The sequence below is a fragment of the Equus asinus genome, chromosome 20 (genome assembly GCF_041296235.1).
Source record: "Equus asinus isolate D_3611 breed Donkey chromosome 20, EquAss-T2T_v2, whole genome shotgun sequence".
NCBI lineage: Eukaryota > Metazoa > Chordata > Mammalia > Perissodactyla > Equidae > Equus > Equus asinus.
Genome location: NC_091809.1, coordinates 70245532 through 70271918, shown reverse-complemented (window position 1 = coordinate 70271918; position 26387 = coordinate 70245532). Strand labels below are relative to the sequence as shown.

The 26387-nt window shown below is 36.8% G+C and overlaps 1 protein-coding gene across 2 annotated transcripts in view; it reads left to right on the top strand.

The window, feature by feature from the left end:
* Positions 1-477: 477 nt before the first annotated feature.
* Positions 478-26387, top strand: part of NAALAD2 (N-acetylated alpha-linked acidic dipeptidase 2) — a 55608-nt gene continuing 29698 nt past the window's right edge. The window contains exons 1-11 of one of the 2 annotated variants that reach the window (XM_044752785.2): positions 478-742; positions 1468-1579; positions 11606-11792; positions 13324-13425; positions 14125-14250; positions 16455-16641; positions 18176-18269; positions 19856-19954; positions 23840-23925; positions 24204-24323; positions 24428-24510. In XM_044752785.2, the coding sequence (XP_044608720.1) occupies positions 661-742; positions 1468-1579; positions 11606-11792; positions 13324-13425; positions 14125-14250; positions 16455-16641; positions 18176-18269; positions 19856-19954; positions 23840-23925; positions 24204-24323; positions 24428-24510 (1278 nt within the window). In that variant the 5' untranslated portion in view covers positions 478-660. The remainder of the gene's footprint in view (positions 743-1467; positions 1580-11605; positions 11793-13323; positions 13426-14124; positions 14251-16454; positions 16642-18175; positions 18270-19855; positions 19955-23839; positions 23926-24203; positions 24324-24427; positions 24511-26387) is intronic. The other variant, XM_044752786.2, reaches the window with a different exon arrangement.

Genomic DNA, 26387 nt, shown 5'->3' with positions numbered 1-26387 from the left:
GCCTTGGTCAGGCCCTATTTGGAAAGACAAGGTCAGGCCGAATTAGGTTTACACCAAATGGCTTCCTCATATACCCCAATATAGCCTATTACTTGCCATTTTTATTTGTCAGAACTAATGTGTTTTGGTCCAGCAGCCAGGACTAGAAATGCTTCCCAAGCAAGAGCAGTTAGAAATGAGGACAGAGAATTTGGCAGCGGGGTAATCAACAAGGAAGAAAACGCAGAACTTTAACGCACTTCACAGTCGAAATTCAGCATTTTCTGGGTGAGCGTGGCAAAGAAGCGGGTCAGAACAACTTTGGGAAACAATTAGGGACATTTTCAGGAGCTCCCCACACAGACTTTGTCCGCATTACTGCAGGATCAACAGAATGGAAGTTGCCTGCCCATAGGAAGAATATGTCTCCTCCCCTTGCAGGGCTTCCTCTCTTCCTCTGTCCCCTAGAGGTCCCCAGGGGACCTAAGCAGCCAGGAGTGGTTTGGCGCTGCGTCTGGACCGACCTGGAGCGCAGAGGCGGGGCTTTGCAGACGATCTGCGGCTGACACAGGCTCCCGGGCCGCCGGAGCGCTCACTGCACTCCAGGCGCGCTCTCTGTTCTTCCGCAGCCCGGAGGCTTCCCACTGCAGCCGGCGCCCTAAGGTCAGTGCCCAGGAAGCCATGGCGAAGTCCAGGGGCCGCCTCTACCTTTGGATGTGCTTGGCTGCAGCGCTGGCATCTTTCCTGGCGGGATTCACGGTGGGTAAGTGCACGAACCCCTTCCCCCAGCCCGTTGCTGGTGTTCCTCCCTGCAGCCGCCCCTCAGCGGGGAAAGCGCGGGGAAAGCGCGGAGCTGCGGTGCTTGGGCTGGGTGTGGGCTCGCCTGACCAGCTGAGCCCCCTCGGCCTGGCGAACTCCGGAATTTCGGCAAAACTGGAAACCGAATGGAATGCATTTTAGCCTTTCTGATAAAGTGTGTCTGAAATTCAGATTTATTAAATACTCACTGAGTTTAGGGTAATGTTATGGGCCGTGGAAAGACAATTTAGAATTGTCAGTATCCGAAGGGATGAAAAAGATAATTTCATTTCCAAGCACCATTAATGAGTCAAAACTTGCCACTAATATGGGCAGCACTGCAGAAACTGCCTTTCCCTCATCATTTATTAAATTAGTATTTGTGGAATGCTTCCTGTGTGTCAGGCACTGTGCCAAGAACCAGATACCTCCCGCCACCCCAGCACAAGAAAGACAGAGATCCATGCCTTGATGCATAACATCCCTCATATAAAACTCGTTTTAACCAACTCAAAATTATATTACACAGCAGAATTTGAAGGTTTTCTGCATTTAATGTGAATATTTTTGTAAATATCGTCATGATCTATTTCTTAGGGAAGGGCTATTTTTTGGCTTCTAGTTTTTGTAAAAGTCAAAAGCAATTATGTGTGTATGTGGTGTGCATCCGTGTATGTATTCTTCCCCCAGGCTGGTTCATTAAACCAATCAAAGAAACAGCCACTTCACTGCGCTATCATCAGAGTATACGGTGGAAACTGGTATCCGAGATGAAAGCTGAAAATATTAAATCATTTCTCCGGTAAGTTTTGCATATTTGATTTTAAAAATAAAGTGGTTAAAATATTGCAGAGTGAGAAGTGTATTAAAACTGGTTATCTTCATGTGGGTAATCTTCTTTGTGTGAGATTACGATAACACACCAATTTATGATAATTTAAAATGTCTCTTTAAACTACTCTTAGGATAAAATCTATTTGAACGTTGCAGGAGTGAAGTCTTTCCTGCCTAACTTCATCTACAGAAAAAGTATCTGGTTGCTTTGTTAGATGTTTCAACTTCATGTAACTTTGGACTGCAACTGAATGTTGTTCTTTGTTCCTCGTGCCTGGGCTTAATCAGCGATTTTATTTAAATGTCTTATTCTGTCAGGAAGTTTAGATGGTTGTAAACTCTGGTTTAGAGGAAAGAGATTAGAGTTTCAGATTCTGTCTGCCACAGATTAAACTTTATCCCATGTTACAAATATAAGTAACACAAACAGGACAAAATGAAAGCAAAAGGGTCAGTGCAAATCCACCAGTCTCTAAGGATGAAAAAGAGTGATGTTCAGGGCAGTGATTATGAGCTCCCTGAAGGTAATGACCATGACATTTATTTCTATCTTCAGTCTCTATCAAAGTAGTGTCGTATAAAGGAGCGTCAAAAAGTGGCTTTATTGAAGTATAATTTATAAAAAATACACTGCATCCACATAAAGCCTACAATTTGAGCGTATTGATAGAGGCGTCATATACTCTACAAACCACTTCCTCAATCAAGATACAGAAAATTGGGGTCGAGTGGTTAAGTTCATGTGCTCCGCTGCAAGCGGCCCAGTGTTTCGTTGGTTCGAATCCTGGGCGCAGACATGGCACCGCCCATCAAACCACGCTGAGGCGGCGTCCCACGTGCCACAACTAGAAGGACCCACAACTAAGAATATACAGCTATGTACTGTGGGGCTTTGGGGAGAAAAAGGAAAAACTAAAAAATCTTTAAAAAAAAAGATACAGAAAATTTACAGTTTATTCTTCCCTTCACACCTGGCCCTAGGCAATCAACTGATCAGTTTTATATCACTGTGGATTTCTTTGCATTTTCTAAAATTTTGTATAAATGGAATCATACAATATGTGCTTGTCAAAATTGACTTTAGTGGAGCCATTTGAAAATGGGCTCAGAGCTGCCTTTTCAGAGAAACTGCTTTGCTGTCTTGAACCTTGTTCTGGGCCAAACCTTTGGACTGGGCCAAAATGGCAATGTTTTTTCAAGTAATTGTTTGAGAAGTCAGCAGGGGAATAGACATCCTGATCAGAAAGACAGGATTGTGGACTTTCTTAAGATAGAAATCAATAGTCAATCAATGTTTAGCCAAGACCAGACCTCTGCCTCCAACACAATTAAAATTCTTTGGAATACAATGTCCCTTCTTTGCCTTTAAAAGCCCCTGACTTTACTCCCTAGTGGGACCCTATATGAGTTTCCACCTAAATTTGTGGTCCCCAAATTGCAATTCTCTGATCCCAAATTAACGCTTTGCCTCTTAAACTGGTTTCTGTTTTTGTAGGTCGTCGTGCTCGTTTGTGTCTGTCATCTTTCACTCAATGTAATGATTTGAGAATTCTTCCAGGTTGTTGCATGTATCAGTATTCCATTGTATGGATATGCTACAATGTGTAGTTGATGGACATTTGGGTTATTTCTAGTTTTTCGTTATTTTGAATAAAGCTACTGTGGACATACGTTTACAAGTTTTTGTGTGGACATACATTTTCATTTCTCTTGGATTGGCTGTGTTGGATGATAAGCGTATGTCTGGCTTTTTAAGAAAATGCCAAACAGATTTCAAAAGTGATGGTACCATTTTACATTCCTACCTATCATGTGTGAGTGTAGTAGTTACTCCGCATCCTGGTCAATGCTTAGTATTGTTGGTTGTTTTCATTTTAACCATTCTAACGGGTATGTAGTGGTATCTCACTGTGCTTTTAATTTGCATTTTCCTGATGACTAGTGAGGCAAAGCATCTTCTCAACTGCTTATTGGACATTTGTATATCTTTTTTTATAAAGTCTCGGTTCAAATATTTTCTTATTTCTAAATTGCTTTGTTTTCTTATTATTGAGTTGTAGTTCTTTATAATATTCTGGATATAATTCCTTTGCCAGACATGTACTGTGAATATTTTCTTCTGTTTTGTGGCTGGCCTTTTTGTTTTCTTAGTGGAGATTTTGAAAAGCAGAAATTTTTAATTTTCCTAAAGTACAGTTGACCAGGTCTTTGTTTTATGTTTCATACTTTGTGTCCTATCGAACTTGGCCTGGGAGAAGTTGTGAAGACTTTCTTCCATGTTTACTTTTAGAAGTTTTATAATTTTTAGCTTGCACATTTCAGCCAATGATCCACTTCAAGTTAATTTTTATGTATAGTACAATGTAAGAATTGATGGTTTTTAAAATATAAATATTCACTTGTTCCTGCAACATTTGTTGAAAGAACTTTTCTTTTTCCATTGAGTTGCCTTGGCATCTTTGTCTAAAATCGCTTGATCATAAATGTGTAGGCTGTTTTTGGATTTTACATATTCTTCCATTGATCTATTGATTTGTATATCTACATATCATTGAGATGTATAGATCCACACTATCCCACAAGCCACACTATCTTGTTTAGTGTAGCTTAACAGTAAGTCTGAAAACCAGGTGGTCAATCCTACAGATTTTTCTTTCTCAAAATTGCTTTGAGTGGCTGGCCTGGTGGAGTAGTGGGGAAGTTTGAGTGCTCTACTACAGTGGCCTAGGGTTCTCAGATTTGGATTCTGGTTGTGGACCTACACACCTCTCATCAAACCATGCTGTGGCAGTGTCCCACATACAAAACAGAGGAAGATTGGCACAGATGTTAGCTCAGGCCCAATCTTCCTCACCAAAAAAAGAGAAAAATAGCTTTGACTATTTTAAGTCATTTGTATTTCCAAGTAAATTTTATTTATTTTATTCTTTTTATATACATATATTTTTATTTACTTTCATCCTTTACATACTGTTTTGCATCTTGCTATTTCCTCTTCCAAATATCTTAGCTATCTTTCCATGTCATCTTTTTTTTTCCCCAAATAAGTTTTCTAATCAACTTCTCAATTCCTACAAAAAAAAAAAAAACGCCTGCTGGAATTCTGATTAAAATTGCATTGGATCTATAGATGAATTTTGAAGAGAAGTGACATCTTTAGAATATCAAGTCTTTCACTCTCTTTATTCATTCATCGTAGGGATATTTCAGTTAAGCCTTTCACTGCTGATGGACATTTGCATTATTCCCAGTTTTTAGCTATTATAAATAAAGCTGCTATTAACATTTATTTATGGAAGTTTTTTATGTAATCGTAGGTTTTTCATTTCTGTGGGATAAATGCTGGGTTGTATGGTAAGTACGTTTTTAGTTTTAGAAGAATCTGCCAAACTGCTTTCTAGTATAGCTGTACCATTTTATATGTTCCGTTGATATTATCACTATTTTTAATTTTATCCCTTCCAACAGGTTCATAGTGATACGTTGTTGTGCTTTAATTTGCATTCCCCTAGTGGCTATGACATTGCGCCTCTTCTCCTGTTCTTGTCTGCCATCCATGTGCCCCTTGCAGTGAAGTATCTGTTCCTGTCTTGTACCTATTTTTGATTTGGATAGTTTTTTTCCTGTTGAGCTTTGAGCATTCTTTATATTTTCTAGATACCAGTCTTTTGTTGGCTTTATGGTGTACAAATATTTTTCCCAATCTGTTTTTGTCTTTTCACATCTTAATAGGGTCATTCGCAGGTGAGAAGTTTTAATTTTCATGAGGTCCAGTTTATCAGTTTTTCTTTTCATGGATCCTGCTTTTGGGTTCGTGTCTAAGAACTCTTTGACTGGCCCTAGATCTCTTTTCTCCTTCCAAACTTTGTGGATTATATTTTACGTTGAAGTTTGTGATGCATTTAGAGTTAATTTTTGCATGAGGTGGAAGGTTTGGTTGAGGTTCATTCTTTCGCCTATGGAGGTCCAGTTGCCCTAGCACCGTTTGTTGAAAGGCTATCCTTTTCCGTTTAATTGCTTTTGCACTTTGTCAAAAATCCTGGGCATATTTGGATGAGTCTGTTTCTGGGTTCTCTGTTCTGCTCTATTGATCTATGTATCTACTCTTTGCCAGCACCACACTGTCTTGATTATTGAAGCTATATAATAAACCTTAACAGTGCGTAGAATGATTCCTCCCACTTTATTCTTTTAGACGGTTGTTTTAGCTGTTCTATATCCTTTGCCTTTTCATATAAAATATAGAATAAACATATTTATGTCTAGAAAAATCGTTGTTGGGATTTTGATAGGAATTGCATTAATCTTATGGAGTAATCTGGGACTACTTGACATTTTTACCATATCCAGTCTTCTAATCCGTGAAAAGGTAAGTCTCTCCAATTATTTAGGTCTTCTTTGATTTTTTTAATCAAGATTTTGTAATCTTTGGGATGCAGATCTTATATATATATTGTTAGATTTATGTCTAAGTATTTCATTTTCTTTGGAAAAAATTTAAATTATATTGTGTTTAATTTCACTTTCCACAAGCCATCTTCAAATAGGGACAATTTTATTTCTGCCTTTCTAAACTTGTATACCTTTTACTTTTCTTTCTTTTGTCCTTACTGTGCTGGCTGGAATTCCAGTGCTATGCTGAATAAGTGTGATGAGAACAAACATACAACATCCTTTCCTTGGTTCTAATCTTAGGGGGGAAGCATTCAGAGTATCACCATTAAATGTGATGTTATCTATGGATTTTTATAGATGCGGTGTATCAAGTTAAGGAAATTCTCCTTTATTCTAAGATTGCTAAGAGGTTTTTTTTTTTATCATGAGTAGGTATTAAATATTGTCAAATGGGTTTTCTGCATCAATTTATATATCATATAATTTTTCCTCTTTATCTGGTTAGTATGGTGATTCCTTTATTTCTTTTCTGGTTGGAGGGGGATTAAATTCTATCATGAAGGGTGTTATAATCTCCTCCAATAATGTGAAATTGTCTATTTTTTCCATTCTGTAAATTTTTTCTGTACATATTATGAGGCTTATTTTTAGGCATATACACATTGACATTGTTATGTCTTCAAGACAGAACTACCCTTTTCTATTTATGACATGTTTTTCTTTATCTTTGGTAATCATCTCGATCTTTAAGTTTATTTTATTTGGTATGAATATAGCCACATCAGCCTTCTTGTAGTTATGTCTGTGTGATGTATCTTCTTCCGTCCACTTACTTTTAACCTATCATTTTCTTTACAATTAAAGTGTATCATCTATAGAGAGTATATAATTACCACTTTTTTTTATACATTTTGGTAATCTTAATTAAAGTGTGTCCTCTGTAGGCAGCAGATAGTAGTAACTTGCTATTTTATCCATTCTGGTAAACTATGCCTTTTAATTTGAGTATCTAGTATCTAGTAACATATAATTCTACCACTTTATTGTTTTCTGTTTGCTCCCTTTATTTTTGTTCCTTTATTTCTCATTTTCTGTCCTTATTTGGTAGTGAGGGGAGTGTTTGAACTTTTATTTCATTTCAATTTATCTTTTGGCTATAGCTCTTTGCATTGGTTTTCTTCAGTAGGTGCTGTAGGGATTGCATTTTACATCTGTAACTCTTTACTGTATTCTTAAAGTTACTGTTGTACCACTTAATATGAAAGCAAAAAACTCACATTTCTGTATGTCCGTTCACCCTCTCTTCTACCGTCCTTTATACTATAGCGGTCAAAAGTATCATGTATCCATACAGTATAAACCTCACAAAACAATGTTTTAATTTTTTCTTTGAACAGTTTATATGTATTGAAAGCCAATTAAGAGTTAAAAAATAGTATTTTCGGTTTCTCAGATATTTATTATTTCCAGTGATCATTTATTTCTGAAAATTTGGGTTATCCTATGGAATTTCGATTTAGTCTGAACAACTTTCTTTCTTTCTTTTTTTTTTCTTTGAGGAAGATTAGCCCTGAGCTAACTACTGCCAGTCCTCCTCATTTTTGCTGAGGAAGCCTGGCCCTGAGCTAACATCCGTGCCCATCTTCCTCTACTTTATATGTGGGACGCCTACCACAGCATGGCGTGCCAAGCGGTGCTGTGTCCACACCCGGGATCCAAACTGGAGAACCCCGGGCTGCCGAGAAGCGGAATGTGCGAACTTAACCTCTGTGCCACCGGGCTGGCCCCTGAACAACTTTCTTAATTTTAATCACTTTCTGTATTGTGGGGTTTGGTGGTGACAGATTCTCTTAGTTTTTCTTCATCTGTAAAATCCTTATTTCACCTTAATTTTTGAAGCATATTTTTCCTGGATATACAATTCTAAGATGACCTTGGTTTCTTTTCCTTTCAGAACTTTAAACGTTTTTCCACTGTCTTCTGGCTAGTACTGTCATCTAATGAGAAGTCCATAGTCCTTTAAGTTATATAACATATGTCACTTTTGTCTTTAATTTTCAGCAGTTTTACTATATACCTGGGCATAGTTTTCTTCAAATTTATTCTGTTTACAATTCTCTGAAATTCTCGACTTTGTTAATTTATGTCTTTCACTAATTTAGGAAAGTGTTTTGTTCATTATTTCTTAAAATTTTCCTGCAGCATTCTTTCTCTTCTCCCCTTCTGAGACTCGAATTAAACTCTGGAATCAGAAAAGCCAAGTGAAGTGCATGGAGTGTGGTGTATTTCCTCCCCGTCTGTCCTGTGATTTGATGGGGTCACCAAGTTCCACCTTAGTTTCCACGGATGAACTAGAACAAGCAATAATAATGAGGAATGAAAACAGCTATACTGTCCTTATGAAGTCTGAGCTGATTTGTGACGGAGGCACGTCAGATATTAGGAAGCTAATTCAAAATGTCTGTTTTGAGGTGCTTGTTGCGAGATAAAAGAAAAGAGTCGGTAGGCAGTAGGATGGATGTCACTTGAAAAGAGGCTCAGTCCATATTTCTCATGTGGTATGGTAAAATGGCAGAATGTCTTATCACGAGAGACAGAATGCTTATATTTAAATTTATGTGAGTTAGAAGACCAGATAAAATGGTAACACTATTGAGCTCTGTCTGCAGCATAGCAGGAAGTGTCCAAAAGAAATCACCCGGAAAATTACATGAGGTGATGCTCTTGACCAAACATTAAAATTTATGTCTATTTTATCTCTGTTTTGCATGAGATGTTATGTCTGAATAGTTTGAATGACAATTATCCTGTTGGAGTTGTCTTTTCTCTCCTTTACAGCCAACTGAATACAGAAATCGCACACCAAAAATCATGACAAGAATAGAGGTAGAGTGAAAGACGTTGAATTAGGAATCCAAGACTTCAGTGAATGAAGAGGGGTGACCCACAGTTTTGACAGGACCTGGAAGGTAGAGTAGCTGGGGACATTTGACATGAGCTTTAAAAGAGTTGTTTTTGTTGAAAGAAAGAGGAAAAATATGAGGAAGAGCCGGTGGGTATTACAAAGGACTCCTGGCTGATCTTCTAGCCCTGAGATATGTGGGGCGTGAGAAATAAAACAGCCTGCAGGTAAGCAGGGTCCTCTGAGGAAACCGGTTAAGGAAGGAGGGCAAGCAAGCATTCAAAGAAGGGCCTAAGGATTTAGAATTGTCGATCACGGATCTAGAGGGTCTATGATCAGTGAAAGAGTCTAAGAGGGAAAGGTGGGGTTCAAGACTGGGTTAAAGGGGTTAATGTAGTAGGAATGATTTGATTTCTCCCCAGCCCCTTTCCTGTTGGCACAGCTGTTGCTGTGGGGTGTTTGCCCTCCGTCAAGGATTATCTTCCTTCCAGCCCAGGAATCTCTTGATTGGTCTATAATCCAATCATTATAACTGTCTTCCCTCTGGCGATGAATAGTTTGAGAAGGCATATATGACCTCATTACCCTAATGAATGGTAGGAAAATTTAGCTGAGATCTTCTACAAAAGGCTTTCCTCTGTTGAAAGAAACCCGAAAGAGGATAGCTGTTCTTGTTTGTACTTGTTTCTCCTGAACATTAGTGTGAATATATGACACCTGAAGCTGTAAGAGCCAACCTGAGACCATGCAGAGAAATTCAGATGTAAAGTAAAGGATGTTATACCCTGCTGCTGTTCCTTTGCACTTCTTCCTTTTTTTTTTTTTTGAGGAAGATTAGCTCTGAGCTAACATCTGACGCCAAGCCTCCTCTTTTTGCTGAGGAAGACGGACCCTAAGCTAACATCATGCCCATCTTTCTCTATTTGATGTGGGACACCTGCCACAGCATGGCTTGACAAGCAGTGTGTAGGTCCGCAGCCGGGATCCAAACTGGCAAACCCTGGGCTGCCAAAGCAGAACATGTGAACTTAACTGCTGTGCCACGGGGCTGGCCCCTTTTTGCACTTCTGTATTTTGTTTCAGTGGGTTACCTAAAAGATGGGAGGCAAAAGTTCATGGTAAATCCTCCATCAAAAATATTTGTTGTTTTTCCTAGTTGTAAGAATATTATCTGTTCCTTATAGAAAATAAAACAATAATGAGTTATATAAAGTAGAAATTGAATAATCCCAGGCTCACTGTTTTTCTATGCATATAAAATAACTTCTGTCTATGAACACTAATAATTTTTTTCAAGTAGTGTAAGATATTAAATATCTGTAACCTGTGGTTTTCATTTAATGAGATAGAAAGGCAAAGCTTCACAGAGACGATGCTTGAGTCCTAATGGATGATTAAGAGCTTGCAGGTGGGAAAGGGATTGAACAGACATGGTGATAGAGGGAGATTCAGGTAAATAGAATATTATTTATGTGTGAGAGAAGACTTTGTGCAAAGGCTAAAAGGTGGTCATTTCAGTAGAAAAATGCATAGACTAAATGATGTAGAGCGGAGAAGTGTATAAGGAGATGGGTAGGAAATGAAGGTGGAAGGGTGGGTGCATGAAAAAGGGCGCTCTGTGCCATGTTGGAGTGTGAACTTTATAATGCAGGGTAAAGGGAGCTGTAGAAGGATTTTAGGCAACTGAAAAATATGATCAGATAAATGATTTTAAAATATCGCTATTTCTCAAGGTCAGACATCTGTGACTTTCAGATTCTAGCCCCAGCATTTAATAGTTATAAAATTATGAGCAAGTTATTCAACTACTCTCTAATTTCCTCATTTGCAAAATGGGGACAATGGAAGAAGGGTTATGAGAATTAAATGAGAGAACCCATGTGAAAGAACCTGGTCAGGTGCCTGGCATATAGTAAGTTTTCCATAAATGTTCATTTTTCTTTACTGTCGATCTTTTTTGGTTGTCCTGTGGTTGGCTAAAAAACTAATTTACAAAAGTATTGCTCTACTGATCAGGGGGAGGGGTTTTGGGAAACTGTTTTAAAATATTATTTATCTCAAGCAAAGTGAATCTCTTTAAGAACTATGTCTGTGAGGTCACTTAAATCCTCCAAATCATTTACACCCAGAACCAAGAGAACGCTGTCCAAATTCGATTCAACAAACCTGTATTGTGGAATTCCTGGATAACAGGCAGGAAGTAGGCACTAGAGAATATGAAAATAAAAATGCATGGACTTTAACATCAATGAGATAGTAAACAATGGCATACAATATGATAAAAATAGCAGAAGTATTTGTTAAACAGACTGCCCCACTTGGTCTCTAGCAAACAGTATGATCTTGTTTTTCAAAATGTCTTCATTTACTGATGAGCAACAAGAAGGAGCACCATTGTATACAGGCATGACATTCTTCTAGGTGTCTTTTCATACCTGGGCCTCTGCTGAGTGTGTGTTTACCATGGCATGTGTTATTTTTGGAGGGAGCAAAGTGTGAAAACCGCAGTTACACACAGATATTTAAAAACTGGCATATCTAGAAACTTGTATCTCTAGCTGGGTTTTTTATATCTCTGATGCAGAAACGATAACTTAATGCCTAAATGGTGAGTAATGCATCTAGAATAGTTCTTGGGCACATTATCTGAATATAGTCTCTAACTTTAACTCCACTTGTGTTTTATTTTCATTTTAGTTCTTTTACAAAGCTTCCTCATCTGGCAGGAACAGAACAAAATTTACTGCTTGCCAAGAAAATCCAAACCCAGTGGAAGAAATTTGGACTGGATTCAGCCAAGTTGGTTCATTATGATGTTCTCCTATCTTACCCTAATGAGACAAATGCCAACTATATATCAGTCATGGATGAACATGGAGTTGAGGTGGTATAGAATTGTTGATACTTTTTGTACTTTATAACTCCATTTTTTGTGTGTGAATTAGAATTTAGGGTCAAGTAAAAGTAGAAATTTGTTAATAGTGCAATGGAACTCATAGTTCTTAGAAAAGTTAATAAGTTGCAAATTAATTAATCAGTGTCTACTATGAGTTAGACACAGTGTTAGGTCCTGAGGTCAGAATGAAGACTAGGCCATGGTTCTTCTGCTTAAAAAAGGTGAAGCAGATATTGGAACACATCATTTCAAATCAGTATGGTAAGTGCTTTGAAAAATGTGATTAGAGTTCTTTATCTACACAGAAAAGGACCACTCAGTCCAGCCCGGGAGTTAGAGAGGTTTCCTGAAAGGGTTGATATGTGAGTCATGAAAGATCCTAAGAGGTTAACCACATGAAAAAGCAAGGTAGGAGAATTCTAGGCAGAAGAGAAAATAACTGGCAAAGGTTTGGAGACACGTACTAGCTTAGTATTGGAGGAACTTAAGGATTTTCTGTATTTCAAAAGTGTAAAATACAAAGTGGGTCATGATAAGAGATAAACCAGTATGTATTTGGGGACAGGTCATAGAAGAACTTATGCGCTGTCCTAAGGAGCTCAGAATTCAACTTTAGTCAGTGGAAACATTTGATAAATCCTAAGCAGAGGAAGGATGTGGCTGGAGAGACAGTTTAGGTGGTTGGGGCAGTGTTTAGATTAGACCCAGACTCAGCAAGGAGTTAAAGTTGGAGTCTTAAGACAGTAGTCCAAGTAAAAGATGATGAAGCCCTGATTTAGGAATGAGGAAGGGAGATGGATTGAAGAAATAGTTAGGAAGCAGTATTAGCAGGACCTGATTAGTGATCGACTGGAGGAAGGAGGTGAAGACAGAATTCAGAATGACTCCTAGGTGTCTGGTGTGGGTGGGTAGCTAGTGCTGCTATTAACAGTGGTAGGGAATGCAGAACCGGAAGTAGGCCTGGGATGAGAGAAGATAAATTCAAATTTTGACATGTTGACTTTGGACATCCAAGACGAAATCACCATCAGGTCCTTAAAATTACAAGTTTGGAAAGCTGAGTTTCATAAGCATGTTAGCTGTGGGTAAAATTTAGAGAGTCAATGACATCCTGCAGAAAGGGAGTGTAAAATGAGGCAAGCAGTGGGCTGGGAGTAAAACGCAGGAAATGTTACTTAAATGGAGTTGGAAAAAAGGGGGCTCACAAAGCTGAAAAGGAATAATTGGAAAAGGAGGAGGAGAATCTGAATGCCACCTTTAAAGCTCTTTTTTTATACTTCTCATGGGAACTTTTAGTTACCTGAGGTTGCATGCATTTGTGAAGTTTCTACTATTTTGAAGACAGCAATAATGGATACAGTTCTTTCTCATCGTTGTCAGTGGAATTTACCTATTTAATGATAGAACCAGTGTTTCAGAATGCTTCATCCTGAGTGTGTGCTTGGGGGCAAAATGCATTATTCTTTAATAACAATCTGGAATATTTCTCTTCAACTTTGTGTGTTTCAATTCTTGCTAGATTTTCAAAACATCATACCCTGAACCGCCACCAGATGGATATGAGAATGTTACAAATATTGTACCGCCATATAACGCTTTCTCAGCCCAAGGCACACCAGAGGTAAAATAAAAGACATTTTTATTCAATTCTTTAAACGTTTCTTTGTTGTATAAAATCTATGTAGAGGACTAAACCAAGGAGATTAGGTGGATCGTACATGCTGATCTATACTTTGAGGTTCAGTGCTATGAACACCCTCCTGAAAATAATTTAAAAAAAAAAAAGAATACCAGAAAAGGAAAAAAGGAAATAAATAAAAATCAAATTCTAATGAAGCAGATGCCACTCTTTGAAATAAGTGCTGAACACGATTTAATTCAGTAAGGGCAATAGAGGTTTTTATAACCTTTTTTCCTTTGTTCGTAGTCTGACTTTGTTATAGATTTATAGATCTGATCTTATAGATGACACTACAGAAGTTCTTAAATTAATACTATGGTTGGAAATTAAACAGAGTTGGGATTTTTTAAATGGCTTTTATTTTTTCTATTTCCTGTGGCTTAGCATACACTGATACTTTCTTCAAAACAGAACATACTGTTTAAAATATGTTTAAATATTGTCATTTTTTTTTAACTCTTCAGGATTTTGAAATATTCTCAAAAGACTTCTACACAATTAGCGTGGATCTATTTATTAAGGCAAAACCAGGAAAGATAACTTTTGATAATGCAGTATTGTGGAGCAAACTTAGTCTTTGGTTTTCCCTTTAATTCTAGCAATAGTATACATTTTTTTTCCTTTTTCTTTTCCTTACAGGGAGATCTTATATATGTGAACTATGCTCGAACTGAAGATTTTTTCAAACTAGAAAGAGAGATGAGCATCAACTGCACTGGAAAGATTGTTATTGCAAGATACGGGAAAATCTTCAGAGGAAATAAAGTATTGTGTTATTTGCTTTTCTAGAGAGAAGATAGGATATATCCTGTAAATATAAATGATCAGCTTGCATCACAATTTCCAAAATTGCTTCCAACACATATACAGTCATGCCCTGCATAATGATGTTTCGGTCAGTGATAGACCATGTATACAACGGGGGTCCCATGAGATTAGTGCCATGTAGCCTGGATGTGTAGTAGCCTGTACTATCCAGGTTTGTGTAAGTACACTCTATGATGTTCACACAATGATGAATTTGCTTAACAATGCATTTCTCAGAATGTAGCCCTGTCATCGTAAATGACTGTATTATGTGGTTTGCAATTTGCCATCTTTGCGCAGAAAATCCTGTATAACATATGTAAAAGAGACCTCACATATCTAGAGAGGGAAATTATTTTTATGACAAAGCAAAGTTTGCTTTTTAAAATTTAATCGAAGGAAATTTTTTATTTTTTTAATTTATTTTATTTATTTTTTGAGGAAGATTAGCCCTTAGCTAACATCTGCTGCCAGTCCTCCTCTTTTTGCTGAGGAAGACTGGCCCTGAGCTAACATCCGTGCCCATCTTCCTCTGCTTTCTATGTGGGATGCCTGCCACAGCATGGCTTGACAAGCAGTGCCATGTCCTCACCTGGGATCTGAACCGGCAAACCCCAGGCCGCCAAAGTGGAACGTGCGAACTTAACCGCTGCGCCACCGGTCTGGCCCCTGAAGGAAATTTATATAAACTAAAAAATGAAAAACTTCCCTGCCTTACCCAACTCATTTCCCAGACATAATCAATCTTAACAGCTCTTTCCAGACCTAATTCTGTGAAATATTAGTATAAATATATCTATTTCTATATATTCATTTTACACATTATTTTTTTTTTACAGAGAGTGGTCATACCCTGTATATTGTTTAACTTTATGTTTTTCACTCAGCAGTAACTTATTGGTATTCCTCCATAACAACACATTGAGAGTTGTGTAATGTAGTGGTAAAGAGTATAGGACTGTAGATCCATACAACCTGCGTTCTTGTCTAGTCTGGGCTCCCTATTCTCTAGATTTTTTACCATGAGCAAGTTATTTAACCTCTCTGTGCCAATATTTCCTCATGTATAAAATGGGAATGCTAACAATAGCACTAATCTCATAGAACCCTCATTAGGGTTAAATGACTTTATATTTGAAAGCACTTAGGAGAGTGACTGGTACTTAGTAATTTCTGTATAACTGCTTATTAAGTAAATACCTCATTATTTTAGATGGCTGCATAGTATTTCGCAGAATTGACAAGCAATTTATTTAACAATTCCTCTTGACAGATACTTGTCTTAAATTTGTTACTGTTACAAATAATTCCATTGTGAACAACTTTGTCCGTATGTACTTAACTTTCTGTGTGAAGATTTTTATAGTATAGATTCCTAGTAGTTGAATGGCTGAACCGTAGTGTATGTTATTTCAAAATTTTGATAGGTGTCATCAAATTGCCCCTCAAAAAAGTTGTGACAGATTGCACTCCCATTAATATTATGAGTGCTTTCTGAATATTGGAATGTGTTTTTAGTTTATTAAGATGATGGTCATCTGTCTTTTGCTATAATACTTCTGGTAATGAAGAATTCAGTATCTTACAGGGTAGATTTCCCTATTCGTGGTCAGTTTGGGTTGCTAGAAAAATATTTACAATAACACTCAGGGCAATTTTTTTACACACTATGACTGTTCTGCATAGAATTTTAAATTAGTTTAGTTCCACAAATATTTGTAGAGTGCTCACTATATGATGTGCCAGATTTTGGAGGGTGGATAGTTAAAAGTGGATAAGACATGGTCCCAGTTCTCAAAAACACCTCCAGTCTAGTAGGGGAGAAAGACATTTAAAAGATACTTTAAAACACTATGACCCATCTTGTGATAAAAATATATACAAAATATAGACGTACAAAGAAGGGAGATGTTAACTTTGCAGTTTTGGGGACAATAGGAATGTTTCACAGAAGATGCACTTGTTTAGAGTTGTACAGAATAAATTAGAGTTGTTAGGTCTACCAAGAGAAATTGTATTCAAGGCAAAGAGAACTGAATGTGATAACAGCAAGATAAAAAGCAGTGTCTAAATTTTCTTATATTATTAAATTGATTTTCTCTAAGATGAATAAGTCAATCACCTGTCTCTTCTACATTATGGATTGTACATTGCCCCTGCAGGTTAAAAATGCCATGTTAGCAGGGGCCATAGGAATCATCTTGTACTCAGATCCAGCTGACTACTTTGCCCCTGGGGTACAGCCGTATCCTAAAGGATGGAATCTTCCTGGCACTGCAGCCCAGAGAGGGAATGTGTTAAATTTGAATGGTGCTGGTGATCCCCTCACTCCAGGCTATCCAGCTAAAGGTAATGGATGAGCCCATCGTGGTCCACCCAGTTTTGCAAAATACTACTGCCCTTATAGAAGACATAAAAGCAAACATCTACAGAATAATGTTAAAACTAAAATTGTGTGCAGTTATAGTATTTTGGGTTACTATTTCTAGGAATTCAAAAACATTTCCTTTGTATGATTTTAGTTTTAAATTTTCATGAGCTGTGGATGTGGAGAAGGGAGAGTCCGTAGACTTCTCTCTCTACCTTTAGTAGGTACAGTTCAGAAACACAGATCCTCAAACCCAAAGTAGTATCACTCTTACCAAACTAAAACTTAGGTCTTTTGAAATGGCTAGTGATTTTATTCTTCTCTAGATCATATACATTGTATTTTTTAAAATACCAATGAGTTTTTAGCGTTATTTAATATGTAAAATGTGCAAAGTTTTGAACTTTGTGTATCCATTTCTAGAATCAAGGTAATGAACATATCCATTAGCCTAAAAAAGTTTCCTTTCATTGCTTTGCAAACTCTTTCCTCCCAACTCTCCCTGTCCTCTCCCTGGCAATCCCTAGGCAGCCACTGACATGCTTTCTGTCAGCATAATTATTTTGAGATCCATTCATGTTGGCGTCTCTGTCAGTAGTTCATCCTTTTTTTTGTTGAGTAATGTTCCACTGAATGGATATACTACAGTTTGTTTATTCACATACTTGTTGATGGATGTTTGGGTTGTTTTCATATTGGGGGCTGCTATGAATAGTTGTATTAAGTCTTTGTATGTATGTATGCTTTTATTTCTCTTGGGTAAATACATAGAAATGGAATGGCTGGATAATAATGTATGTTTTAACTTTTTGAGAAATTTTCAAATTGTTTTCCAAAGTGATTGTACCATTTTACATTCTAGCAGCAGTGTATGACCATTCTAGTTCCTACATCCTTGCCAACACTTAGTATGGTCAATCTTTTTAACTTTACATTCTAATAGATATGTAAGTCTTTCAAGTTACAATTCTTTTTTAAAGTTGTTGTGGCTATTCTAGGTCCTTTCTATGTAAATTTTAGAACCAGCTTATCAATTTCCACTAAAAAGCCTCCTGGAAGTTTGACGGAGATTGAATTAAATCTGTCAATCAGTTTGGGGAGAATTGACATCTTAAAAAATATTGAATCTTCTGATCCATGAACATAGTACAACTCTCCATTTGCTTAGGTATTCTTTAATTTCCCTCAGCATGTTTGTAGTTTCACTGTAGAGAGCATACACATTTTTTTTCACATTTACCCATGAGCATTTTCACAGTTTTGTGCTATTTTAAATTTCAGTTTCCAACTGTTCATTGCTAGTAAATAGAAATATTATTTTATTTCTAGAAGACGTACGTTGATCTTATATCCTGCAAACTTGTGAAACTCACTAAATAGTTCTACTAGGTTTTTGTAGATTCCATTGGAGTTTTTACATAGATCATCATGTCATCTGCCATAGTAAAGAAATTCCTTCATACCCCTTGCTCAGATTCTTCAGTTGTTTTCATTTTGTGCAATTGATTTTTGCAGAGTACACCTTTAGACTTGATGTTGAAGAAGGAGTGGGAATCCCCAAAATCCCTGTGCATCCCATTGGATATAATGATGCTGAAATATTATTACGGTACAGTTTCCTAATCAGATATGAGGTTAAGATATTTTGCACTAATGTGTCCATTTTCTTATCTAAAACCATTGTAACCTAATTATGTTAAGTAGAGTCTTGTTGTATACCTGAAACTAATATAATGTTATATGTCAGTTATACTTCAATAAAAAACAATTAAGAATAAAAATAAAGGAAACAAAATAGGAAAATGAGAGTTAAAGAAAAAGTAAAGTCTTTTATCAAAGTAGCTCCTGAAGTAGAAATAACAAAGTACACTTTCTTTTTATTCCATAAGAGAAGAGCAGTCAGTATAGTGACTAAGAGATAGTAAGAAAACATTACTCTGCTACAAATGAAAGTCTCAAATGCAAAACTATGTCCAAAGATAAAACTGCTGATTTCAGATCTTTCAAGTGCAGTCATATGCCACTTAATGATGGGGGATACATTCTGAGAAATGTGTCATTAGGCAATTTCATCATTGTGTGAACATGATAGAGTGTACTTACATTCCACAAACCTAGATTGTATAGCCTACTACACACATAGGCTATATGTTACTAATCTTGTGGGACCACCATTGTATATGCAGTCCATTGTTGACCAAAATGTTATGTGGCGCATGACTGTAGTTGGATTTTCTTATATATTCATTTGATATTTATACTTGCATTTTAGAAATAGGATAATGCCCGCCACTTACTAGACGTGTGAACTTGGACTAGTTACTTAGTCTTTCTCTGATTCAGCTTCCTTATCTGTACAATGAGGACAGTAATAGTTTCTCCCTGATAGGGTTATTATGAGAAGTAATGAGATCTATGTAAGTATATGAGGTATCTAGAATATAGTAAACATTCAATTAATGTTTGTTATTATTGTATTTTGTAACTGATGTTTCTGTACAAATCACCAAACTTCTATTTTTTAAATGTCTGTAACGGTACAATTTGATAATTACTTTATGAGTGCCTACTGTGTAGTGAGCAGCTTCTCTAGAAATTTCTTCTCCTTAAGTCACGAATTTCCTATTTTCAGGATTTCTTGGACCTAATACTTCCTTACATAAATAATTGAAGTCAAAAGTAAGGGGGCTTGGGGGCTGGCCCCGTGGCCGAGTGGTTAAGTTCGCGCGCTCCGCAGCAGGCGGCCCAGTGTTTCATTGGTTCGAATCCTGGGCGCGGACATGGCACTGCTCATCAAACCACGCTGAGGCAGCGTCCCACATGCCACAACTAGGACCCACAACGAAGAATATACAACTATGTACTGGGGGGCTTTGGGGAGAAAAAGGAAAAATAAAATCTTTAAAAAAAAAAAAAAGTAAGGGGGCTGATACTTCCCACACTATTTTGGTTGTTTTCTCTTAGCTCTTATCACTAACATAAAAATATTTTACATATTTATCTCAGTTATGGTTCTTCCATTAAAATGGAAGCTCCACAAGGGAAGAGAATTTTGAGAGTACCTGGCACTTAGTAAATGCTCAATAAATATTTGTTAAATATATGAATGAAATATCTTATCATCAGACTTCATGATTTCTTCTAAGAAATTGTGATGCCCAGCCTTTTTCTGTCATTTTCATTTTCTCTTCACAGCCATATAGGAGGAAGCGCTCCACCAGATGAGAGCTGGAAGGGGAGTCTTAATGTGGATTACAATATCGGGCCTGGCTTCACAGGGCATGATTCTTTCAGGTAATTTTACATTACTTTAATAGTCTGGAAAAGTTTTATATGTTTAATGGAAAAATGTCAAGATGACTGTTTTGCCAGGTATATTTTGCTTATCTTCTTTTTCTCATTTCTCATAGTGAACCAGTGATCGTTTTATATCACTGAAGAAGTGCTTATAGAATGATGTATCGAATTCTTCTTCCAATAGAGATATCACAACATTTGTTTCGTAAAGTCTCAAACGTTACTACTTTTGAGTTATAGCTTTAACATTTTAACTTCCCTTTTCATCGAAGTTTTAGAAGTTTTTCAGATAACTTTCAAAATGCTACACGTGTGAACAAATAGGTTAACTCAAGGGAAGGAGTGAAAGAGAAGAGGGAAAGGAACTGACGTTTATTGAGCACTTACTGTGTGGTTAAATGAGTTAGAATGGGGAAGTACATGACTGTGGTAAGGCTCAGTACATGTTTCGTTTTAATCGTTGTTATTAACACCTTATAGCACTGTTGTAGTGGAGGAGTGATCACAGAATATGTGTTTATTGAGCTTAATGTTACCGAAAGAATAAGCTTTCCATTGGATCAAGGCAGCCAGGAGATGCCAGTGAGAGAGCTCAGCTTGTACAGAGCTGTGAAACAGCATGGCGTGATCAGAACTTGACGTAGTTTGATTTGCCTGAAATGTAAAGGGAATGGGGAATTTAACACTGATAAGTCAGAGAAGATAATATCTGGTCTTATTAAACCAAAATTACGAAATCGATCTTGTTTGCTAACAATTTACCTTAACAATGTGCACTTGGATTCTTACAGTGTTTTTTAGTTTCTATAAGAATTTTTATCTCGGAACTTTTAAAGTATTTGAAGTTCAATTTTCTTATTTTATAGGAATTTTAGAAATTTTTTTAATATAGTGCTTATTTATCTTTCTAACTCAATCAGAACAGAGTCCCCTTGCTATAAGAGATTTTATTACTAATTTATTACCTTCCAGTAGTAGGAAAACATAACTAGGTAAGATAAGGGGCTTTCTGATTTACAGACAGAAACATACAAAGAAAGAACAGAAAACATATAGCTTCAGTTCTGCAATTTCAGGCTCAGCTCGAGAGTAAACTCAGAAACATAAAAATTCCCTGGTCAAGATATCGAAAAACTGTTCTTCTTTTCCATGGGCACAAAACCCAATTTGAGCTTAAAATGGACAAATTCACAAATTTGAAAAAATTGCTAAAAACCAAATTTTGTCATTTCTCACTCAAAAGAGATCTTGATAATCTATTAATCCGTTTAGAGATTACCAAATGACAAGATATGAAACCAAATTCCTAAGCATTGCTGTTACCAACGGGGAATAGTTTATCTGCTACAGGCAAAATAGAAACATAAACAAAACACAAAATCAGTAGAGAAAATTAAGTTAGAGATAGAATCATCAAAGTTAAACTTCTGTTGCTGCTTGGGATTTACTTCTGAGAGCGCAAGGAAGACATGTCTGGGTTAAGCTGCCCATAGCTGATTCTGCAAGATGGATGATAAAGGATGACTTCTTTTTTTAAAGTAAAACCATAATTCTCATACAACATAAAATGAACATGTCAGAAATTTTATTTAATTCATTAATTAATAAGGGAACCAGAAAGGAGGTAAAACTCTTTCATTCAGGGAAATTCAAAGATGATAAAAAAGATCAGCTCATCAGGAATGCTGAAATGAGTGCACTTTCTAGCAGAAAACCCAATTTTTTCCACATTGGGAGGAGGGAAGTCATTTGCTTGTTCACTAGACAGATTGAGTGTTTCGGTGGACGTGAGTTATTTCTGTTACTATCATGTTCTTACAAGTTACCTTCTGTTTCCACAGAGTTCTAAAATACTCTAGTCAAAGACAATGATAGGCAGAGGGAACTCTGATGGGTGAGCTGAGGTCTGCCTCTGTTTTTCCTTCCAGGAGTATATTCATTCGTTTTACAAATATTTATTGAACATTTTCTGTACCCCAGGGCACCATTCTGGGTGCAGGGGATTCAGCAGTGAACAAAACAGGCAAAAATCTCTGCCCCCTGGAGCCTACATTCAGAGCGCAGTTTATCTGGAACATGAGTTTGAAGTGATGAGGACAAATAGATCTTCTTTTAGGTTCTTCTGGAGTCAAAGATACTAAAAACTACAAAGACATAGGATTAAAGATGTGGATGAACTTCTTTGAGAATCTGAGCAGATAGCCTATGTTTATTTTCACGTCAGTGAAAATATCAGTGAATTCAGGTTTCTTACTAATAGATCTTAGGCTCACATTTTTAGAAACACATGCTAAACAATGTTTCTGCTTTTTTGCTATTAATTTTTCTCTCTCAGGAACAAAAATAAATCCTTTACTTAATGTCTTAAAATGGAGAAAACACTCACTGATTACTTTTCCTCCAAAAGCACTTTTAGTTGAATATTGCACGTGAATTAAATATGCATTCAGGAGCACAGTACACTTTTGAAGGGGAAAACCAGCATCTGCACTTAACAATGTACTACAAATGTTTTGACACCTCGTTAGTTCTTCCATGCAAACATGAACCACAAATTAGAAACTGTTGGGATTCCCCCCACCCGCCACTGCAGATAAAGACTTTTGTGCCGTTGTGAAAAAGAGACTTGGCATTTTCCCATGTCATTTTGGATTCATAAAATGTGAATGGCATTTTTTTCTGTTGGTCTGAGTTTAATTGTATTTTCCCTTGAATTCTAATTTGGTTAATTGTAATTCATGAATGAATATTTACAAGGCTGGCCCAAATCAGAATGAACAGTGAGGGCCTGGAAAAGTTTTATTATATACTTTTCTTGTACATTTTAGCAGGCGCTCCCCAAATTCCCATTTAACAATAAAATTTATCCTGTTTCTTATAGGCAGCCCTCAGCCAGCTCTTTAACAATGGCCTGATATACTACTTGAGTAATCTTGAAGAAAATTACTGATTAGCAGGAATTAATGTAAATACAAAGACACATTAAAAGATAGGCTAATTTGGGGCCGGCCTGATGGTGTAATGGTTAAGTTTGTGTGCTCTGATTTGGGGGCCCGGGGTTCACAGGTTTGGATCCCAGGCATGGACCTAGCACCACTCATCAAGCCACACTGTGGCAGCATCCCACATAAGACAGAGGACGATTGGCAACAGATGCTAGCTCAGAGCCAATCTTTTTTTTTTTTTTTTGAGGAAGACTAGCCCTGAGCTAACTACTGCCAGTCCTCCTCTTTTTTGCTGAGGAAGCCTGGCCCTGAGCTAACATCCGTGCCCATCTTCCTCTACTTTTTTTTATATGTGGGACGCCTACCACAGCATGGCGTGCCAAATAGTGCCATGTCCACACCCGGGATCCGAACCGGCGAACCCCGGGCCGCTCAGAAACGGAACGTGCGAACTTAACTGCTGCGCCACTGGGCCTCAGGACCAATCTTCTTCACCAAAAAAAAAAAAGAGGGTGACCTATTTGTCCTTTAATACATAATGGGCTTTCTTTATTTTTGTAATTAAGTACGGTGTATTTAAAAATTTTAGAATGAATACCCAAGACATGTTGAATAATAGAATATTTTAAATTTTAAATAAATATCAATAATATAGCTATGAGAGGGGAGGAGTATAAAATACTGACCTTCAGTTTTTAGAATTTGACTTTAAGGTGCATGTTTAAGTACTTAGGAGTAAAATTTTATGATGTCTACAACTTGCTTGCAAATGGTTCAACAATATTAACAATTATAATTTAGGTAGTAGATATATGGAAGTTCATTGGTCTATTATAGAGTTTTCTGTACTTTTGAGATTTTTCGTAATAAAATGTTGAAAGAAAGCTGTTAGACATAATGCTCTATGTGAAATAATTTATTCCCTTTGAAATTCTAGGAAGGTTAGAATGCATGTTCATAACACCAATAAAATTACGAGAATTTACAATGTAATTGGAACCATCAGAGGATCTGTGGAACCTGGTGAGTCAGTGAACTGTTTTTAAACATTTGTTGTTACAAAGATTAAAAGAGTAAGAGAAGATAAATTGTAGTCAACAAGTGATTTTTCTTCTGGTTGCTGTGAAACAACAAAATTTGAAAAAAAATTGTACAACTCTAAAAGAAAACTCTACCTTATAGTGTTGATTTTTTTTCTATGGAGGAAATTCAAGTAGGAGGAAGTTTATTTTAAAAACATAAATTACAACAATTTATGATGCTTTCAGAATTGTGGTTCTTTGGAGCACGTTCTTTTCCAGACAGGTATGTTATTCTGGGAGGTCATCGGGACTCCTGGGTGTTTGGAGCTATTGACCCAACCAGTGGGACTGCTGTTTTGCAAGAAATTGTCCAGAGTTTTGGAAAACTGATGAGTAAAGGTAAATAATGTTTCTTTGCTAGGAGATGACAAAAAGTGCCTCATTTAATTGTCCTTTATTTGTAGGCAGGTGTACCTAACTCTGTATGTTAACCATGATTACAGGCTGGAAACCTAGAAGGACTATTATTTTTGCCAGCTGGGATGCAGAAGAATTTGGACTGCTGGGTTCCACAGAATGGGCTGAGGTAAATAGGACAGAAGACATTCTTATTTTCCTGATCAACAGGAAACGACTCTGTGTATCTCAGGATGATCACAAATAGATTCGGTTACCGAATATGGTTTTAATTTGGAGAAAGACTCCAAAGAATTTAAGAAATAGAGTTTGTTTTTACTTTCATATCAGTTTGGCAAAACAGAATAACGTCTTAATTACTGGACTACAAACATTATTGTCAAAATATTTTCGTTTCTGTTTGTATTTGTTTTGTGAAAAGTAAAATCTGTAAGCTCAGAGAATAGTCAAAACTAGCAAGCTGTTTCTGACAAGTCAGTCAACTTATCTGAAAACGGATACAGATCCTTGGAGTTAATTGTCAAGTTTTGGAAGTTTCCTTGGCGTTCTTCTATCTAAGAAAACATAAGATGTTCTACTAAGATGTCTGTACTCTGATGATATTCATGTTTACAGATTCCATTTTAAATTGCAATCACTAGACATATTTTACCATTCACAAAGATAAGGACCTGATTGTTGAGTATAAGATGATAATTTTGTAAATTGATTTACTTTAGTGAATTGCCTTATTTTACAATTTAAGAGATTTATTTTTTTCTTCAGATGTGATTGATTTTCATATGTCACTGGCTCTTAATGCTTTATCTTTAAGTGTCTCTCCTAGGCCCCTTTCTTTCATCTTCTTCCCTTAGCCTCTCTGTCGAGTAACTCTAAGTTCTTAAATGTACCAGGTAAGATTATACATTTTTATAAAGGCAGGTGCGCCATATAGCACTTGCTCTCTCTCCACTATCCTCTATTTATCTTTTAGAAGTCCAGATTTTATAGAATTGTTTTAAAGCATGTCACACATTTTTTGCCATTGTGTCTAATTTTTTAAATGCTTTCCTCTTGACTCATTTCCTCTTACTTTACTGTAAAATAATAATATGAATCAAATGAATATGGGGATAAAAATCACACACACAGTTACTTGTCTGATATCACTTATTGTTTGATTCCATTTACATTGCAGACTTTTATTATTACGTTGGTATCATGAATATGCGTTTTGGAAGTAGACTGTTTAGATGCATCAAATTTCATTAAGGTCATTTACTTTTAGAAATATGTAATTTCTTATGGATACATGTATAAATACATGTCTCTATCTGTAATTTCCACAGCTTAAAATAAATATCAAAGACATCTAAAATCTAAAATAATAAATATGCTTTACATTAATTTAAATACATGTGAGTTAAAAAACAATTTCAACACTGTTTCCAGTTTTCTGCTAGATTCTTGATCATATTCAGCAGCATACTTACTTTCTTTAAATATAGTTGAGGAATCTTCTTTATTTCTACTGTAAATCTGTTGTAATGGAAACTCTAAATTTATCTATAGCAGAGACAACTGTCGTCTGGTCTGTGTAGGCAAGTGCAGACAGGCAGAAGTCCTCATTTGCGTCATAACCACCCGCAGCTTTAAATGTTTTTATTACAAGATGTTCTTATAAGATGTGTAATTTCAGCATATTCCCAGCTGTGTGTTGTGACATTAGTCTTTCTCTGTTTTTATCTTGGATCTCTGTGGGGTGGGGGTGGGGTTGAGAGAGAGAGAGAGAGAAAGAGACAGAGAATCTTATCTTTGTCCTTTCTTCTTTTTTTTTTTTTGAGGAAGATTAGCCCTGAGCTAACTACTGCCAGTCCTCCCCTTTTTGCTGTGGAAGCCTGGCCCTGAGCTAAGAACCGAGCCCATCTTCCTCTACTTTATATGTGGGACGCCTGCCACAGCCTGGCGTGCCAAGCGGTGCCATGGCCGCACCCGGGATCCGAACCTGCGATCCCCGGGCCGCTGAGAAGTGGAACGTGTAAACATAACTGCTGCGCCACTGGGCTG